The sequence below is a fragment of the Botryllus schlosseri genome, chromosome 7, assembly GCF_051294905.1.
Source record: "Botryllus schlosseri isolate E-star chromosome 7, Bs_hap1, whole genome shotgun sequence".
NCBI lineage: Eukaryota > Metazoa > Chordata > Ascidiacea > Stolidobranchia > Styelidae > Botryllus > Botryllus schlosseri.
Genome location: NC_137242.1, coordinates 14,519,401 through 14,535,545, shown reverse-complemented (window position 1 = coordinate 14,535,545; position 16,145 = coordinate 14,519,401). Strand labels below are relative to the sequence as shown.

At 40.5% G+C, this 16,145-nt stretch overlaps 2 protein-coding genes across 2 annotated transcripts in view; one reads left to right on the top strand and one right to left on the bottom strand.

The window, feature by feature from the left end:
• Positions 1–16,145, bottom strand: part of LOC145443720 (uncharacterized) — a 180,171-nt gene that overhangs the window by 67,578 nt on the left and 96,448 nt on the right. The window lies entirely within an intron of this gene.
• Positions 4,595–5,809, top strand: LOC145443493 (baculoviral IAP repeat-containing protein 3-like). Its single transcript, XM_080321453.1, has one exon. It carries the CDS (start codon positions 4,595–4,597, stop codon positions 5,807–5,809), a length of 1,215 nt encoding a protein of 404 aa, XP_080177579.1.

Below are 16,145 nucleotides of genomic sequence, written 5' to 3'. Positions count from 1 at the left end.
ACGTAATTTTCGCGGTTGTTGCGTGATTTGTTATTTATGAGTGTATTGATAACTGGTTCTGTCTGTTGATTACAAAACCCGGCTGACCTATCGTGTCGTGCTTTCTGGAATTGAGTAAGGTTGCTATCTGCGTGTCAAAACTCGTTTGCGGTGAATATAATTTTATTATCAAGCGAGTAATATCGAAGTTATCGTATTCTTTGCTGTAATTTTCCACGTATGATCATCGAATCTTTCTGGATCTCTATGGTGTGTACTCCGACGAAACGGAAAAGTTCTCCCGCCATTTAGTACTGGCGTGACTCGGCGTGTAATGGCGGGTTTGATTGACTGATGATGACAACTTATGCTATGTTTCAAGCGTATGGTCAAGGTCACAGGAATCGGTGTAAAGTCCCGCTTGGTTGAATTGTCGTTCTTCGATGGGGGTCGGGGACAGTTGGTTGTTTTTAAGGGCTACATTCAAAACTACTACCGTAACCCGCTGTCAGTCAGGCGCAGAGACGCGCGGACGTAAAGATTTGGTATTATGAAACCATCCTGCTCCTGTTTATATTTTAAAACTCAACTGGCGTATGATTTCTTTTGGATCTCTCGATCGATGATTTCCGGTTCAATCGAGTGTGACTGCAAGCTATCTGTGTGGTGCACGTGTTATCAAATCAAACTCGTTTGTGTCATTGAGTCCATGGTATATCACATTGATATGATTGTAAGCAGACAGTTTTGAATAACCATATGGGGTTCGATTGCTGCTACTTGCTAGCCGCCATGTTCAAGCGGTTGTTGACGACGTCCAAAGCTACTTGCCGCAGCTCAGGACAGTAGATGGCGTATGTGCCAGCAGCGAGCCTCGTATACGGTACAAACGAACGTCAATTTGCATGGAAAAGCAACGCGTTGGAGGATCTTTACTGGATTATTTTTGGATTTACGTTTATCCGGACCCGGATTTGTGGATTTTACATGCTACTCGCCAAATAATTTCGCTGCCAAATGATGTCCTTTGTCCATGAATCAGCCGTGGTCGATCAAGCGTGATGCGATGATGTCAGTCGGAGTTCAAAATACTCGTTTGTATCAATTACATCAAAGTAGTCATTTTTCTTCTGACTCGTGACTCTTGCACCGATGTGGTTCCTGTATCGAGAACTACGATACTCGATTCCATTGTACGCCGACGAATCGGGGCTCGTATACTATACATATAAGCGTGAATTCGGATGGGAGTACAGCGTATTGGATGATTTTTACTGGATTACATTTGGATTTACGCTTATCCGGACCCAGATGTTTTAAATTTTACATGCTACTGGCGGATTAATTGCGCTAGCAAGTGATGGCCATAAATCAGCCGTGATCGATCTAGCGTGATACGATGATGTCAGTCGGGCTTTAAAATACTTGTTTGGATTAATTATATCCACGTAGTCATTTTCTTCTGACTCGTGACTCTTCCGTCGATGTGGTTCCTGTATTGAGAACTATACGATACTCGATTCCATTGTACGCTGACGTATCGGAAAAGCTCGCCTCGTTTCGTAGGATACTGGTGGAATGGCTTAATTTCGCTGAATACGAGTTTGTGAATAATTGGCGTTATATTCGAGTGATAAAAAACTTATCTCTAGGCAAATAGACGTACTTGCTGAGTGATTATAGCCTGCGACCCAAATTTCCATTGTCTCTGTCCACAATCGCTTGTGAAGTGGTGCAATGAATCGGTGATCCGGCTCCTATTTTTTCATATAATCCGTGTAAGCGACGCCTTCTAGAAGCTCAGAAGTGGGCAGTGCTACAAGTCGGTAGCTAAGGGACACAAATGATGAAAATCATCCTGGTGTAAATGACCGTATTAGTAGTCTACAAGCCCCATGAATATAACAAACAACGAATCAAACTCTACCCGCCATGCTATCAACTCCAGCAGGACGTATTTTCAATATATTGAGATATGTAAATTTTATTCCTAATATTTTCAATCTTGCAAGCGAACCATCTTTTAAGGCGGCAATAATACAAGATTTGTCGTTATCGGCTAACGCTCTCAAGAGTGATTTGGTGTATGGAAATGTGAATATTGATTACGACGGTGCGATCTTGGACGGTTCGCGGCGGTAAACAATCCTTCATATCAGGAAACAATCATGCGCAGTCTGAAAATATAGTCGAACATTCGTACCATGCTACAATACCAAGCACAAAGCGTTATTGGAAAAAACATTGCGATGAAGCGGCGATCGACATGCATTTTACATTCTACTTTACCTATGCCAAGATGGGTGTCTGATTTCAAAGACTACTCCAAACTCCAACTCGTTTCGACACCTTATGTCTTTCATTGTATCGCAGTTTTGTATAGTGTTTTGAAACAATGAAAATATTAATAAACTGACAATGATACACTAAATTCCCCCAAGAACAGCTACAATACAGTAACGGTCAGAGGTGGTCAGTAACGAAGTACTTCTACTTTTTGCACTAGAATACTAGTCCGATTGTCGGACCACGACCTAACATATCGATCTAGCTTTCCATCCCATGCCACCTCATTTTGTCGCTTACCTTTCATATTCTTTGCTGTAGTTTTCATTCGGTGTGCGTTCCTCTTTTCTACTTTACCTATGCCAAGGTGGGTGTCTGATTTCAAAGACTACTCCAAGCTCCAACTCGTATCAGTGAATATAATTTAGATACCGGATTGTTTGGTTCCTATCACACCGCATTGTCGCCCATTCAAATATTTCATCACAGTAAATATGACCCACCATAACGTTTAAAACTACCGATTCGCAATCTAGCAATTACCTGTGCTAATCTGGAAAATCCAGCTTTTTTGAACGTTACACCTGATTTAGCAGATCACCTTTGAAGTTTTATGGACAAAAGACATGCAATATATTTTCCGATTTTAAGAAGTGGTATTTGTATTTCACTGCAAGTATCATACTTTAAGTTCAAATTTCTTTTAGTTCTTTTGTCTGCAGAAGATACATGTTGAAGCATATAAGCAAGTGTAGTAATGCCTCTATTTTCCGAAAATAAAGCTACACTAAATATAACTTTATCGATCCATAATATTTGTTATTACCGTATACTAATCACGTAAAAGTGATGAAACCGTATCCGATACAACTTCCACGTGTTGCTGTTCGCCTAAACTTGGGGCCTTATAATATAGGGCAGGGCGCCATGCCATGATATTCTCTAAAAACGGGGTCTTCTGGTAAACAAAGTGTTAGTGTCGCCTTTTCATATCAATACTATAAATTGCATGCCCATGATGCGAAACAATGCTTATTCTGTCGGGAATTGATACCTCCCATGATATATTAATACGAATCAAGCTCTCTGCCCCTGCCGCATAGCTCGATTCGCAGATTTTGACAGTCCATGCGAACAGATTAAGACTGTTTTCAAAACTACTTACTTACTTGAGTAAATGTAAAGGCAGTCAATTCTACTTCCACTTCAAGTAGTTTTAGGGGATCATTTTCGTTGAGCATTAAAATACGGTCTCTTGCAGAGCGTGACGGTCAAAAAAAAATGTGTGTCTCAAATATTCAACGGAAACCGCCGTGCATTATTATACGAGACTCTTATATATGGCTTGGAATACAGCACCGATGCCTTGTAATTCAGAGGCTGGTGTATCGAGAGCGTCCATGGCAGTTGATCGAATAACCATATGAGAAGATGGTCAAATATGATTGTTTACCTCTCTATTATAAATATTCTATTTCGGAGTGTTTCCTTGTATATTCCCGAAAGCGACGACATAGAGCCGATTATTACTGATCTCCCGATGTGAGAATGAAACTCGTGAAAAGAAGCTTGTGATCTATAATGGATTACAGAATATTCCGATGTCAACGCTGATGTTCGTGAAAATGGTGCGATTCGTTATAGTTCTGATCTTGTGTGACTACCCCAAACAGTAGATTCTCGACTATAAAACGTTTGTGTAGCTATAATTCGTAACCAAGTCGTTGAACTAAGACATATGACAGTAGAATCGAATGGCATACATAAAAACTTATTCAAATACCTATACTAAGAGTGAGCATTACAACGTTGAGTCACTTGAAAAGTTGTCGTGGTAGCAGAATATTGTTTATGAATCGATATGACCAGTAACAGTTGCATTGTTCGCACATTTAATGCTATTTATCGATATCGGGTTTCCTTATGAAATATCAGTGTGATAACCAAGTGCGTGCCAACTGCTCTTTGTCGATGGAAATAAACACCTGTCTCCCATATTGCTGTCTGTGTTTTCATGCAATACGCATATTTGCACGCCAAGTCCTGCTAATTATGTTGTTCGTTCGATTTTGTATTGACATTAAGTGTCTTGTATCGCTCCTTTGGCGATGGTAATTTGCCGGAAAAAGTCAGCACCTAAGATTAAAAATTACCCAGAGAACGAGCTCTGTCTTCGTGACCTTTCAATATTCACCTATGGTTTTGAATTCACAGCAAATGACATTATTGTTGCCAATATGTGAATTGCTATCGAAGATTCGTAGTAATGGTTTTGTGTGTTTTTAGGATGATATATTTCTCAAATAGTTTCCCAAAATGAGAGACTGTTATGGAAAAACACTTCGATCCGGATCCGCCAGTACAAGGATGTGTATATATCGCGTCGGGCTCTCACCGCTCCGAATTATATAGACTAGCAACGTTCGCCAGGTTTTCGAGATTATCATACCCAAAACGTGCAGACTTAGCATCTGACGGATATTACTGGCTAGGGTTCGAAGACAAAATTAAATGTTTCGGATGCAGTATTTCACTCGAAAAATGGGTTGAAAAGGATTCGAATGTAAGTTGTCATGAAGCGAGTTGTGTTCGACACGTATTCAATATTCCCGTTGAAAGATCGAATTTCAGGAGTCTATTACGGGAGTTTAAATTCCAAATCGAGACACCGCAAGTCAATAACAGCGACATAAAACTTACGAATATCATTGACCGAGAACACGCGTGTTTGATTAAGAACCTCGACTTGAAAAGGGAATCGAAGCGACGCGAAACCTTCAAGAAATGGCCTAGCTATCCAATACCCCACGCAGTAGGCGAGTTGGCGAAACAAGGGTTTTTCTATCTCGGTAACTTAGACAGAACGCAGTGCTTTAGCTGCTTCGGTGTTCTTCGCAATTGGAAACCCATAGACGACGTATCTGAAATACACCTTACACATTTTCCAAAATGTACTTTCGCGCGTGGTAGCTTTTCAGGAAATATCGCACTAGCTGAGCACGACCGCGGCAATTTGGACGACTTGCTTCACGAGAAAATACGACGGCTCACTATCAATGTGAAAGAACCAGATGAGCCCTCCGAGGATGAAAAACACTATCTTGCTGAACTATTCCCTTGCCTAAACCCCGCGAATCCTGTAATGTCGTCCTTGTCACGAAGAATAGCAACCTTCGACGAAGGTTGGGATCCCGCTAAAATCAATGCTAGCGTTGAGCAACTAGCAAATGCGGGGTTTTATTACATCGATTCGGACAAGACAAAATGTTTTTACTGCAATGGCGGACTTCGGTGGGACCGGACAGACGAGGTTTGGACGGAACATGCTAAATGGTTTCCGCAATGCGAATACGTACTTCGTATGAAAGGTATCGAATTCGGGCGACGCATCGAAAACACATATCCAAATCTCAATCGTCCGATTATTAGAAACCCCATCACGAAGTTGGAGTTGACTAAACGCCAAAATGTTCTGCGGAATCGTCAATCAAACGATGGATCACCGTTGAATTGCATCGAAAATGGGAGAGGCCGTGACGTGTAAACGATGTGAAATAAACATAAATGAATATGACTATAGCATGTGGACATCTTTGCATTGTTTCTAGACTTGTGGGACTGACGTAGAACGCAGTGGCAGTCATGAAGTACTTCTATTTTTTCTCAGAATTGTGGTAGGTTTTAATATGTGAATTGCTATCGAAGATTCGTAGTAATAGTCCTGTAGAATTTGGGTTCAACCTATAGAAAAAATTCTTATGCAGACGTATTATATACCGTTGGAAGGATAATTTTATCAGCTTTTCAATGATGGGTTTTGTCATTTTTTTTTTACCTTGGAGAGAAAAAAGTTATGACCAAAAACGTGCCAGGGGATAAAGCACGATTTTGCCTAACATTATAATACAATTATAAGCTAAAATACGATGAATACGATACTTTAATAACAGAATACAACATTGCAAATTGAAACATTACTATCAGCAAAGCAAACTAACAATCGGACAGCAAAAAAATGAAACATAACTTTATTAAGAAGTATTTATCACACGTTTAAGGGGTAAAAGTTGACCGATACGGAGATAATAGGCGAGATTTCAGCGAAACAAAGGGTTTTTCTTCTATAAGCAAGGTCATGGTTAAACCAAGTATAAAGATGTAAAAACGATATTTACAGGTTTTACCTAATTACACTACATACTCAAGTGCCTTGTGTTGGACTACTTCTATTTCTATCAGTTGGATTGACGGGACATTCTAACTGGTAGTAAAACTGATAGAAATAGAAGTAGTCCAACTCAAGGCACTTGAGTATGTAGTGTAATTAGGTAAAACCTGTAAATATCGTTTTTACATCTTTATACTTGGTTTAACCATGACCATTGACCACCATTAACCACCACCATTGACCACCAGGCCATTGAAGGTTTCGCGTCGCTTCGATTCCCTTTTCAAGTCGAGGTTCTTAATCAAACACGCGTGTTCTCGGTCAATGATATTCGCAAGTTTTATGTCGCTGTTATTGACTTGCGGTGTCTCGATTTGGAATTTAAACTCCCGTAATAGACTCCTGAAATTCGATCTTTCAACGGGAATATTGAATACGTGTCGAACACAACTCGCTTCATGACAACTTACATTCGAATCCTTTTCAACCCATTTTTCGAGTGAAATACTGCATCCGAAACATTTAATTTTGTCTTCGAACCCTAGCCAGTAATATCCGTCAGATGCTAAGTCTGCACGTTTTGGGTATGATAATCTCGAAAACCTGGCGAACGTTGCTAGTCTATATAATTCGGAGCGGTGAGAGCCCGACGCGATATATACACATCCTTGTACTGGCGGATCCGGATCGAAGTGTTTTTCCATAACAGTCTCTCATTTTGGGAAACTATTTGAGAAATATATCATCCTAAAAACACACAAAACCATTACTACGAATCTTCGATAGCAATTCACATATTGGCAACAATAATGTCATTTGCTGTGAATTCAAAACCATAGGTGAATATTGAAAGGTCACGAAGACAGAGCTCGTTCTCTGGGTAATTTTTAATCTTAGGTGCTGACTTTTTCCGGCAAATTACCATCGCCAAAGGAGCGATACAAGACACTTAATGTCAATACAAAATCGAACGAACAACATAATTAGCAGGACTTGGCGTGCAAATATGCGTATTGCATGAAAACACAGACAGCAATATGGGAGACAGGTGTTTATTTCCATCGACAAAGAGCAGTTGGCACGCACTTGGTTATCACACTGATATTTCATAAGGAAACCCGATATCGATAAATAGCATTAAATGTGCGAACAATGCAACTGTTACTGGTCATATCGATTCATAAACAATATTCTGCTACCACGACAACTTTTCAAGTGACTCAACGTTGTAATGCTCACTCTTAGTATAGGTATTTGAATAAGTTTTTATGTATGCCATTCGATTCTACTGTCATATGTCTTAGTTCAACGACTTGGTTACGAATTATAGCTACACAAACGTTTTATAGTCGAGAATCTACTGTTTGGGGTAGTCACACAAGATCAGAACTATAACGAATCGCACCATTTTCACGAACATCAGCGTTGACATCGGAATATTCTGTAATCCATTATAGATCACAAGCTTCTTTTCACGAGTTTCATTCTCACATCGGGAGATCAGTAATAATCGGCTCTATGTCGTCGCTTTCGGGAATATACAAGGAAACACTCCGAAATAGAATATTTATAATATAGAGGTAAACAATCATATTTGACCATCTTCTCATATGGTTATTCGATCAACTGCCATGGACGCTCTCGATACACCAGCCTCTGAATTACAAGGCATCGGTGCTGTATTCCAAGCCATATATAAGAGTCTCGTATAATAATGCACGGCGGTTTCCGTTGAATATTTGAGACACACATTTTTTTTTGACCGTCACGCTCTGCAAGAGACCGTATTTTAATGCTCAACGAAAATGATCCCCTAAAACTACTTGAAGTGGAAGTAGAATTGACTGCCTTTACATTTACTCAAGTAAGTAAGTAGTTTTGAAAACAGTCTTAATCTGTTCGCATGGACTGTCAAAATCTGCGAATCGAGCTATGCGGCAGGGGCAGAGAGCTTGATTCGTATTAATATATCATGGGAGGTATCAATTCCCGACAGAATAAGCATTGTTTCGCATCATGGGCATGCAATTTATAGTATTGATATGAAAAGGCGACACTAACACTTTGTTTACCAGAAGACCCCGTTTTTAGAGAATATCATGGCATGGCGCCCTGCCCTATATTATAAGGCCCCAAGTTTAGGCGAACAGCAACACGTGGAAGTTGTATCGGATACGGTTTCATCACTTTTACGTGATTAGTATACGGTAATAACAAATATTATGGATCGATAAAGTTATATTTAGTGTAGCTTTATTTTCGGAAAATAGAGGCATTACTACACTTGCTTATATGCTTCAACATGTATCTTCTGCAGACAAAAGAACTAAAAGAAATTTGAACTTAAAGTATGATACTTGCAGTGAAATACAAATACCACTTCTTAAAATCGGAAAATATATTGCATGTCTTTTGTCCATAAAACTTCAAAGGTGATCTGCTAAATCAGGTGTAACGTTCAAAAAAGCTGGATTTTCCAGATTAGCACAGGTAATTGCTAGATTGCGAATCGGTAGTTTTAAACGTTATGGTGGGTCATATTTACTGTGATGAAATATTTGAATGGGCGACAATGCGGTGTGATAGGAACCAAACAATCCGGTATCTAAATTATATTCACTGATACGAGTTGGAGCTTGGAGTAGTCTTTGAAATCAGACACCCACCTTGGCATAGGTAAAGTAGAAAAGAGGAACGCACACCGAATGAAAACTACAGCAAAGAATATGAAAGGTAAGCGACAAAATGAGGTGGCATGGGATGGAAAGCTAGATCGATATGTTAGGTCGTGGTCCGACAATCGGACTAGTATTCTAGTGCAAAAAGTAGAAGTACTTCGTTACTGACCACCTCTGACCGTTACTGTATTGTAGCTGTTCTTGGGGGAATTTAGTGTATCATTGTCAGTTTATTAATATTTTCATTGTTTCAAAACACTATACAAAACTGCGATACAATGAAAGACATAAGGTGTCGAAACGAGTTGGAGTTTGGAGTAGTCTTTGAAATCAGACACCCATCTTGGCATAGGTAAAGTAGAATGTAAAATGCATGTCGATCGCCGCTTCATCGCAATGTTTTTTCCAATAACGCTTTGTGCTTGGTATTGTAGCATGGTACGAATGTTCGACTATATTTTCAGACTGCGCATGATTGTTTCCTGATATGAAGGATTGTTTACCGCCGCGAACCGTCCAAGATCGCACCGTCGTAATCAATATTCACATTTCCATACACCAAATCACTCTTGAGAGCGTTAGCCGATAACGACAAATCTTGTATTATTGCCGCCTTAAAAGATGGTTCGCTTGCAAGATTGAAAATATTAGGAATAAAATTTACATATCTCAATATATTGAAAATACGTCCTGCTGGAGTTGATAGCATGGCGGGTAGAGTTTGATTCGTTGTTTGTTATATTCATGGGGCTTGTAGACTACTAATACGGTCATTTACACCAGGATGATTTTCATCATTTGTGTCCCTTAGCTACCGACTTGTAGCACTGCCCACTTCTGAGCTTCTAGAAGGCGTCGCTTACACGGATTATATGAAAAAATAGGAGCCGGATCACCGATTCATTGCACCACTTCACAAGCGATTGTGGACAGAGACAATGGAAATTTGGGTCGCAGGCTATAATCACTCAGCAAGTACGTCTATTTGCCTAGAGATAAGTTTTTTATCACTCGAATATAACGCCAATTATTCACAAACTCGTATTCAGCGAAATTAAGCCATTCCACCAGTATCCTACGAAACGAGGCGAGCTTTTCCGATACGTCAGCGTACAATGGAATCGAGTATCGTATAGTTCTCAATACAGGAACCACATCGACGGAAGAGTCACGAGTCAGAAGAAAATGACTACGTGGATATAATTAATCCAAACAAGTATTTTAAAGCCCGACTGACATCATCGTATCACGCTAGATCGATCACGGCTGATTTATGGCCATCACTTGCTAGCGCAATTAATCCGCCAGTAGCATGTAAAATTTAAAACATCTGGGTCCGGATAAGCGTAAATCCAAATGTAATCCAGTAAAAATCATCCAATACGCTGTACTCCCATCCGAATTCACGCTTATATGTATAGTATACGAGCCCCGATTCGTCGGCGTACAATGGAATCGAGTATCGTAGTTCTCGATACAGGAACCACATCGGTGCAAGAGTCACGAGTCAGAAGAAAAATGACTACTTTGATGTAATTGATACAAACGAGTATTTTGAACTCCGACTGACATCATCGCATCACGCTTGATCGACCACGGCTGATTCATGGACAAAGGACATCATTTGGCAGCGAAATTATTTGGCGAGTAGCATGTAAAATCCACAAATCCGGGTCCGGATAAACGTAAATCCAAAAATAATCCAGTAAAGATCCTCCAACGCGTTGCTTTTCCATGCAAATTGACGTTCGTTTGTACCGTATACGAGGCTCGCTGCTGGCACATACGCCATCTACTGTCCTGAGCTGCGGCAAGTAGCTTTGGACGTCGTCAACAACCGCTTGAACATGGCGGCTAGCAAGTAGCAGCAATCGAACCCCATATGGTTATTCAAAACTGTCTGCTTACAATCATATCAATGTGATATACCATGGACTCAATGACACAAACGAGTTTGATTTGATAACACGTGCACCACACAGATAGCTTGCAGTCACACTCGATTGAACCGGAAATCATCGATCGAGAGATCCAAAAGAAATCATACGCCAGTTGAGTTTTAAAATATAAACAGGAGCAGGATGGTTTCATAATACCAAATCTTTACGTCCGCGCGTCTCTGCGCCTGACTGACAGCGGGTTACGGTAGTAGTTTTGAATGTAGCCCTTAAAAACAACCAACTGTCCCCGACCCCCATCGAAGAACGACAATTCAACCAAGCGGGACTTTACACCGATTCCTGTGACCTTGACCATACGCTTGAAACATAGCATAAGTTGTCATCATCAGTCAATCAAACCCGCCATTACACGCCGAGTCACGCCAGTACTAAATGGCGGGAGAACTTTTCCGTTTCGTCGGAGTACACACCATAGAGATCCAGAAAGATTCGATGATCATACGTGGAAAATTACAGCAAAGAATACGATAACTTCGATATTACTCGCTTGATAATAAAATTATATTCACCGCAAACGAGTTTTGACACGCAGATAGCAACCTTACTCAATTCCAGAAAGCACGACACGATAGGTCAGCCGGGTTTTGTAATCAACAGACAGAACCAGTTATCAATACACTCATAAATAACAAATCACGCAACAACCGCGAAAATTACGTCAGAAATATTACACCAAACTCATTTCAAACGGAAATCAAACAGCCACATATCGATCAGATCGCTTGCAGCAATCCGTCACGAACTGCAATTCTGCAAAATGCGTAAGTCCGTTATCCTTTGTTTCTTTATTTTATTGGAGATTTTAGTTTCTTTAAGTTAAAAGACGATATGCGGCTATATCCACCATTTCTCTACTACTGGTAGGTTCTGCACTGTGAACCTTTTTGGTAAATAGTAATTTGGACTTCACTATAATAAGATCTTTGGTTAAAATATATTGCATTTCAACTGCGGGTCACTCTATGCATGGCGCTGGCAGCATAAAAAATCAACACTAAACGAGCATGCACCTTGACAACATTAAAAGTTTTACTTGCTTTTTTGTTGCAAAAATTTCTCGAAACATCCAGCTTTCCGTTTGTGAATATTTAGTGACTCTCTGCTGTGAGCTTGACCCGCAACCACACAACATCACGAGCGATATACGTAGTCAGTGAATGATGCTTATTCAACCAATCCATGACATTGATATCGTTTTCTGATGTAAAAAATCGAGCGGGCGTACTGGGTCAATCTTGACTTCATATCCTTACTGTATCATTAAAACCAAATCCGTGCGATTAAGGTGCTGGTTATAACTTGTTGTTTATGGTATCGGTAGCGAGTATAGAAACCCGTTTTACACTCTGCTCAATATCAATGTAGCAATACTCAGACTCCGAACATATTGTCCGGTCTGTCAAAGACCGTTAAGGCGTAAGCTTATATTCCCTGGTAAGTCCTCGTCGAAATTGTTGGCAAAGCGACGGAATGTATTGATTTTATGAGATTATTATATGCCTTCATAACCGCGGTTGATACATTTAGCGACGTTTAAAATGCCAATATGTACTTCAGCAATGTGACATTATGTGGCCAGAGTCTTCGCTAGGTATCATAGGCTATCGCTTCATTGAAAGATAGGACTGGAATTAGCAATATGACGTCACGAGGTTCACGTTCGTGTTCACTCAGAACCTTTCAAAAAGGTTCGCGTTCACACGAACCCAAACCTTTCAGAGGTTCACACCATCCCTAGTTATAAGGCCAATTTTTTCGGGATAGGCTACTGATTTTTCTGAAGTCGTCAACATCGAGTTGTTGTCAACATCGTCAACATCGAGTTGTTGCAGTGCCTTGGATACGGAACGATTCGAGTATCTCATACCCATATAATTTCAAGGAACTTGTCCATGAATGCAACTTTTGTAAAAATTAAGTGCGACATTCCTTGGATTTGACTGCAACAAAAGTTTGCCCTACTATAGTGACTTGACTGTACCAGTGGTTCTCAACCTTTTTGACCTCGCGGCACACTTTGAAAGTGAAAAATAGTACGCGGTACACTAGCACGCTGGTTGTAAACTTTTTGGCTTACGGCACCTGAAAACTACCAGAATACTTAGCAGCACCTACACTACAGTCGTACAGATGTGGTCTCTGATGAGGTACTTCTACCTTTTTGGAGCACTGAAGTAGGATTTTCACGGCTTCGGAGAATAAATTTCGGTATCTTCTATATTTGCGGACATATCTCAAATACGTCTACGAATATTATCATTTGAAACGGGAATCGTTTTCAATTCTTCCGCGGCTTTGCTCCGAAATATTTTTTTACAATTCTGGTGCAAGCTGGAATAATAATAACGATCTCCGGTTTTGAATTTTTAGCGATTACCTCTACTACTACATAACTATCCTGATGCGATCTCATTGAAACTTCGTTTTGCTCTTATATTAGGGTTACCATATTTTGGAAATCTGAAAAGAGGACACTTTTTGAGAATTTTCAGACTTGCAAAACCGGAGGAGAATCCTTAAAAAATGGTAATTCAATTTCTCCCACTTTGTGGTCGGTTGACTAAATAAAAAGGTAAACTTCCCGCTCAGCTCCCAAAATCCCCGCCGGAGTGTCACTTCGGTGCTGATTTACGGCATCTCGGACAAAAGGGCGTCCTCCGCGGACACTTTCAAAAAAGTAAAAAAGAGGACAAATCCTGTTAAAAGAGGACGTATGGTAATGGTAGCCCTATATTATATACTATTTCATAAGATTTGTTCGACGATAAACTCTGCCAAGCAAAATCGCCACAGACGAATACAAGGATACCAAACGCAATTCCACGCGGATCGTGTATAGCGCGCGTGATGATAGCAATACCTCAATAATTCTATTAGCACGGGCACTCGGGCAGTTACCCGCAGTTCAATCATAGTTCCAACAAACCGGGATAATAACCTCAAAGGCGGGGAAATTTGTTAACTGATAAAATTTGATCAACTTTACTTCTCACTTATCAGATTTGTTACCTGTAATATAACGTTGCGCTTCGCGCCTAAATTTTAACGGGAGTGCCGGCACGCTGCTTAACAATCGCAATGTGGATGGTTATTGTTTGTCATTCGAAATTCTAAACGTGAATATCAATTCCAAAGCAGTTCATCTCTCGCTGGTGATTAGGAAGACAATTAGGATTGGAAAACTGCATTGACATACAGGGGACACCACGTCTGCTCTCCTCTGCGTTCGATTAACGAATTGTGCAAAACTGGATTCAGCGTCAAAGGCACGCTACATCTCGGATGAAGCGAATTTGCGAGGGTGATTGCGGACATGACAGCAATTTTGATTTGTCAAATGTGCAAAATTCAGATCGAGCCCGTTTCTGATTACTGTATTGATCGTTTGCTACGGACTAGAACTATTTTGCGCCTAATTTCGAAATTCCTTAAGTCTCTCCGGGCACCCTTTAGAGACGTAAATGGCACACCGGTTGAGAACCACTGGACTATACAATAAACATGACTATATGGCAGCGGTCGGGAACCTATGGCTCGCGAGCCATATATGGCTCTTTTGGGTATAAGATATGGCTCTTTGCCAAATGAATATTTTTTTACTGAATTAATCAACATTGCAGCAACTTGTTAGTAAATTTTCATCACTACCACCATAATTATTCTCGTGAGCGTATACACATGTCTTGAGGGGTAAAGACAATGCCGTCTTCGGGTTTAGGGGCTCGGACAGCCCATTTCAAAATCCCCAAATTGAAGTTACTGCCGCGCCAGCGACCAATATCACTCGCGAATTCGATGTACCCGTCTCGAAATCTTGGATTGCACGATACGTTGATTCATCAAAGAGAATAGCAGACATGGTGATGCCCATAAATGACAACGTATTTATCAAATATATATAGGTACGCACCGTTTTCCTGATCTACGGAGAGAAATGAACTGCCGTGGAAGTGACATTCACAATTACAAACAACGTCATAGCTATCCACGTTCTTGATTGGTATGTCGCTTTGTGACACCAGCGATAAAATATAGGCATGTAGCGCAACGTTATATGTTCTCGCCAAATACTTTCATAATTGAGAAGTCGATCAGCATTTAGATTTTCGGAATTATTAGTGCAACAGCTACATTCACTTCACATTAGTTATTATAAATTTTAAGCTAAACGATGAATTGCGGTATCAATGGCGAAGTTTGGCGCGTCTGTGCCTTACCTGTCGCATCCGGCTGTGTTTTCGAATAATAAATATGCAAGTCGCCTAATTTTGGGAGGGAAATGTTCGAAATTCAGTCATTCATTAACATCGATAGAAAATACCAATGTTAATTGAAATTCTCACAATTTTCGTTCACTCATCGTAGCGAGAGATGACGAACTGTTTCGCTTGCCTCCCTGACCCCATGTCACTGATGTATCACACCTTACATTGGGTATATACGGCTGTAGCGATCATGTTTGTCTCCCTTTACGCATGTGATCATGGGTTGTCGCTTGTCGCATTTAAAAGGAGCATTACGACGAAGCTACGTTCTCGTAACTCAAATTTCGCATGCTTGAATACGGTTACCAGCATGATTAGTACGAATTTTTACAGAGAAAATGAGGCGCACACGAGAAATCCCATGTAGTGAGTTCGAAATAGTGCTACCATGACATCACGAATTTTCAATTGTGACGTAACAGTTGATCGACATGTATGGCTCTTTAGGAGTTAAAATGGAAAAAAATTGGGCCAATATGGCTCTTCGGACGAAAAAGGTTCCCGACCACTGCTATATGGCGTCTCCATTGCGAGCCGTTCGATCTGACGCCAGGACGAATCCATATCATAGGTGCGCCTAGGATCATCGGGCTGTTATTTTCAGCAAAGACGGGTGACCCTTTCGGCCCACCTACGGCTTCAGGCCTTCCTGCACGAGACAAATCGGAGAACGCGGCTGTTACAAGGAGCGCATTACCTATTAGCTTCGCTATATCGACGTGATCGAGTGGCCAGATGCTTTAATTATGATGTCAATATCAAATAGACAACAGCAACTTTCTCTGCCAATCCTTTGCTCCGAATTCCA